Genomic DNA, 4,813 nt, shown 5'->3' with positions numbered 1-4,813 from the left:
TGCGATAAGCAAATGCTCTCGCACAGCACTCTGCGCATGCGCGTAGCAAAACCACTGCGATGCGAGCACTCCAGGCCGGCAGCAGTCACATTAATTGCCAACCACGTTGGCATCGCCGCTCTCTCACCAGAGTACCACGACGCCTTCAGGTGCTGCTGCTGATTTTGTTCAGTTCGGTATCACCAGGCACCCACTAAAAACCCTGCAGCCACGCCAGCCCCGTCCAGCAGCGAGAGGGAGAGAACACTGCAACTCCCCTTGCTGTACAGGCAGTCCACACAGCCAATCGTACCAAATCATGTTCCAACCTCGCGCCCTCAGCAGCAGTAAGCCAGTTTGTTTCGCGCAGGCCACACGCTTTCACCTCAGTCATAACCGCAGAGACGCAGCAATCCCCCGTCACTTTGTGAACGCCACTCTTCACTCAGCACAGCCTCACCACGTTTTCAGCCCTCACTCCCTTACTCAACTGCGTGCCTAAATGCAAGCCACCACTCAGCGCTCACAAGCACTTTTAATTGCTATCACCGCTTTTTTTGTGTGTTGAACAGCCAGATAGAGCCATCGTAGCGTGCCGCACACCTCGCACCCCTGGCGCACACGCTTTCAAATCACCTAAAGTGCCTTCAATTGGACAGCACAGCAGCTCACAGGATGCGGCTCTGCGTGAGTGAGAAACGGAAGAGAGAGGCACACGGGCAATCTCACGCACACAGAATTAGGGGATCAAGAGAGAGAGAGAGAGAGAGCAGCAGCCCACACACACACACAGTGAGAGAGCACATCAGAGCACAACCCAAAGTAAACCAGTAAAAGAAGAAAAAAACAATGAATTAGGAGAAAGGCCCATAGTGCCACAGAAAAAAAAATCCCAAAACAAAGAGGAAACGGCAATGCGCATTGATCCGACAGCCCTGCACGAGTACATGGGTGCACGTACATTATTCTGTCGAAGGCAGAGGATGTGGCATTGTGTCCGCAGAGGGACAGCAATTAGAAAAGAAAAAAAGAAGATAAGAACCCCGTTCACAAAGCAAGATGTAATTAATAGGGATTCAGCGTAGTCTCAGGGACGCACGGCTAATCACACGGCAGCGTATGCCGCAACCACAAGAAACAGGGATGCGCAAACCCACATGTGAAACCCAGCGCCGTCCCGTCCCGCCATATCAGCAGAGCCAGGCACGTCGGGTTGCATCTTTATAACGCGCGGCACCATCACATCAGGGAGTGGCTTGGCGACTTCAGTAATGCTCAGCTCCTTAAGTGCACTCAACGATACATCCACAACGATCCCAGCATTGTGCAGAACAATGTTAGCTTTTTTAATAGCGGTCCACTCGGAAGACTGGATTGTCTCCATTTGGATAAACGCCTCCTCACGTTTCGCCTCCCCTTTGTTCAGGTCGGCTAATACCTTGTCGTGCGCCAACTTCGAAACTGTATTGATTTCCTGCAACGATCCGAATTCACGATCGACGGCTCTCTTCGCAGAGTGGGCAGGGTAGAGCACATCTCGCGCCCTGCGTGCCTCAAGCGAATCAGCTGTTCCTCCACTACCGCCAGAACTCTTAGTCTCTGCGGCATTAATACGGCCACTCGCTTTTTTATACAGCCGCGTAGCCTCAGCTGAGGCCTGCTGTGCCCTCTTCAAAGCCTCTTGGATCACTTTCATTCCCTCGTCAGCTTCACTTCTTATTTTCTCGGCGGTATATTCTGCAGGCACATCAATGTCACTCAGTAACTGAGGCTGCAGCGGCGAGGGCAGTTGGGCTCTGATGCCAGGCACCTCATTCTGCTGCACCGCCGCCACGCACCCGCAGGCGCAGCACAGGGCGAGGGAAAGCACAAACAGCACGTGGCGCACCGTCACCGTCATTACTTCACTTCAGGTCGCTGGTCTGCGCGGCGGAGAAAAGGGAGAGAGAGAGGGGTGACGGACAGTTAGACACACACAGACACACAGTGAGAAGGCACAGCAGAGCACCAACCAAAGTCAACCAGTAAAGCAGTAAAAGAAAAACAATGAATTAAGGGACAAGCCCATAGCCCCACAGAAAAAAAAATCCATACACTCCGAAACAAAAAAGAAGGAGTTGTGCCTATGATATTATTGCCCATGCATGTGTATATGTGTGGGTGCATGTGTTGCATCCGGTTGACGGCAGAAGATGGGGCACCGAGCCCAGTTTATGGAAGTGATGAAAAGAAGCAATATGTTTTAGTTGCTCGAAAAAGCCAACAAAGAAAGCAAACCAGAATTAAGGGGTATCCGTCGTCACCCCGTGGCTCCACTGCTCATCACACAGCACCGCAGGCCAGCGTAGCCAGCACCACCAGCAGCAGTGGGGCACACACCAACGTGTGANACAGCACCGCAGGCCAGCGTAGCCAGCACCACCAGCAGCAGTGGGGCACACACCAACGTGTGAGTGTCGCTGCCGTCCGCCCCCACATCACTGCTGATGCCCGCACCAATCGACTGGGCGTTGTGTGTAAACCCCGCTGCAGTCTCAGGTGTGCCTTCGCCTCCGGCAGGCCCCTGCGCACTCTGCCCATTGGCGGGGCCCTCGCTTGCAGGCACCGACGCTGTTCCACCAGACTCGCTGGATTCTGCTTCTGCAGCATTCGATGTTTCACCGCCCTCTGCATCCATTTTTGTTGCATCGGTATTCTCTGCCACAGAACCCTCTTTGCTTCTCTTTTCTTCCACTGCATGCTTGGCTTCGCTCTGAGACGGAGCTTCATGTGATTGTTTGCTATCAGGGAGCCGTTCCTTAACACCTTGCTTCCCATCGTCTGCAACAAACCCGTCTTGCGAGTTCCTCGTACCAGCATCTGCGGCATGCTTACCAAATTCACCAGCGTCTTGCTGTGGGTTGTTAGCCGTGGACCTCGGTTGTTTAGGCCTCTGGTGATCTCGCTGCCTTGTTGATCCTCGATTATGGCGTGGCTTAGACGGTTTCTTAGCAGCCGTTTTCGTTGCAGTATTCCTCGCTTTTTCAGCATCACTTGCTGCCTTTTCCGCATCTCCAGCATCATCCTTTGCTTGTTGAACAAGAGACTGTGCATTTTCTGCTTCCGTTTTCGCCTTTTCCAATCGTTCTTTAGTTACACTTGTTTCAGCACCTCCCACACCTTGGTCACGTAAGACTTCAATCGCTTTGACGTGTGCGTCCACCGCGGAGACTGCAGCAGCAACCTGTTGTTGACTACCTTTGGCTCTTTCCACCGCTTCTTTAGCATCCCAGTTTTCACTTCCTTGGTTGCCCATCCCCTCAATTGCCTCCTGTGCCGCCGTAGCATCCTGCACTGCCTTCTCCGCTTTTTTAAATTCGTTCCTTACCTCCTCTAAGGCACGTTGTGCTTTCGATAAAGAGTCTGCTATGGTCTTCCTTGCCCCTTCCTCACCTTCATTCAGTACCTGAGGCTGCTGCGCCGCCGCCACGCACCCGCAGGCGCAGCACAGCGCGAGGGAAAGCACAAACAGCACGTGGCGCACCGTCACCATCATTACTTCGCTTCAGGTCGCTGGTCTGCGGGGCGGAGAAAAGGGAGGGAGAAAGAGAGATGACGGACAGTTAGACACACACACACACACAGTGAGAAGGCACAGCAGAGCACCAACCAAAGTCAACCAGTAAACCAGTAAAAGAAGAAAAACAATGAATTAAGGGACAAGCCCATAGCCCCACAGAAAAAAAAAACCATACACTCCGAAACAAAAAAGAAGGAGTTGTGCCTATGATATTATTGCCCATGCATGTGTATATGTGTGGGTGCATGTGTTGCATCCGGTTGACGGCAGAAGATGGGGCACCGAGCCCAGTTTATGGAAGTGATGAAAAGAAGCAATATGTTTTAGTTGCTCAAAAAGCCAACAGAGAAAGCAAACCAGAATTAAGGGGTATCCGTCGTCACCCCGTGGCTCCACTGCTCATCACACAGCACCGCAGGCCAGCGTAGCCAGCACCGCCAGCAGCAGTGGGGCACACACCAACGTGTGAGTGTCGCTGCCGTCCGCCCCCACATCACTGCTGATGCCCGCACCAATCGACTGGGCGTTGTGTGTGGGCCCCGCTGCAGTCTCAGGTGTGCCTTCGCCTCCGGCAGGCCCCTGCGCACTCTGCCCATCGGCGTGGCCCTCGCTTGCAGGGTCCGCCACTGCTCCACCAGACTCGCTGGACTCTGCTGCTGCAGCATTCGATGTCTCACCGTCTCCCGTATCCGTTTTTGTTGCATCGGTATTCTCTGCCAAAGAACCCTCTTTGCTTCTCTGTTCTTCCACTGCATGCTTGGCTTCGCTCTGAGACGGAGCTTCATGTGATTGTTTGCCATCAGAGGGCTGATTATTGCCATCTTGGTTCTCAGTGCCTGCAACGAACTCGCCTCGCTGGCCCTCGCTATGAGCAGCTGCGGCACGCTCAACTAAATGACCAGTCTCTTGCTGTGGGTTCTTAACTTCGGAACTCTTTTGTCGTAGCTTCTGGCGGTCTCGCGGTACTGTTGTTGTTCTTTGTCCAGAAGGTCCCCCGGACAGTCTCTTCGCAGCCTTGGTCTTTGCAGTATTCCTCTTTTTTTTCGGCATCACGGGCGGCCTCTTCCGCTCTTTTAGCATTATCCTGTGCTGTTTCCATATAAATCCGAGCTCTGTCCGCCGCCTTTTTAGCTTTGTCCAACTTGTCAGCGTTACTTAGTGGTTCGTTATTTCCACCCTGTGTCGCTTGCAGGCCTTGAATCTCTTTGACAGCTTCTTTCACCCCCTCCATTGCATCAGTAGCTGCTTTACTTTCTGTCGTGGCCGTATCGACTG

General features: G+C 53.1%; 3 protein-coding genes across 3 annotated transcripts; all 3 read right to left on the bottom strand.

The window, feature by feature from the left end:
* Nucleotides 1-1,084: 1,084 nt before the first annotated feature.
* Nucleotides 1,085-1,879, bottom strand: DQ04_10131020 (hypothetical protein; the record flags this gene model as incomplete). Its single annotated transcript, XM_009316158.1, has 1 exon — nt 1,085-1,879. The coding sequence occupies one exon, from the start codon at nt 1,877-1,879 to the stop codon at nt 1,085-1,087; it is 795 nt and encodes a 264-aa protein (XP_009314433.1).
* Nucleotides 1,880-2,278: 399 nt separating this feature from the next.
* On the bottom strand, nt 2,279-3,514 carry DQ04_10131010 (hypothetical protein; the record flags this gene model as incomplete). Its single annotated transcript, XM_009316157.1, has 1 exon — nt 2,279-3,514. One exon carries the CDS (start codon nt 3,512-3,514, stop codon nt 2,279-2,281), a length of 1,236 nt encoding a protein of 411 aa, XP_009314432.1.
* A 426-nt stretch (nt 3,515-3,940) lies between these two features.
* On the bottom strand, nt 3,941-4,618 carry DQ04_10131000 (hypothetical protein; the record flags this gene model as incomplete). Its single annotated transcript, XM_009316156.1, has 1 exon — nt 3,941-4,618. One exon carries the CDS (start codon nt 4,616-4,618, stop codon nt 3,941-3,943), a length of 678 nt encoding a protein of 225 aa, XP_009314431.1.
* Between the last annotated feature and the right edge of the window lie 195 nt (nt 4,619-4,813).

This window comes from Trypanosoma grayi, assembly GCF_000691245.1.
Source record: "Trypanosoma grayi strain ANR4 Tgr_1013_V1, whole genome shotgun sequence".
In the NCBI taxonomy this organism is placed as follows: domain Eukaryota; phylum Euglenozoa; class Kinetoplastea; order Trypanosomatida; family Trypanosomatidae; genus Trypanosoma; species Trypanosoma grayi.
This window is presented reverse-complemented; position numbering and strand designations above follow the sequence as displayed.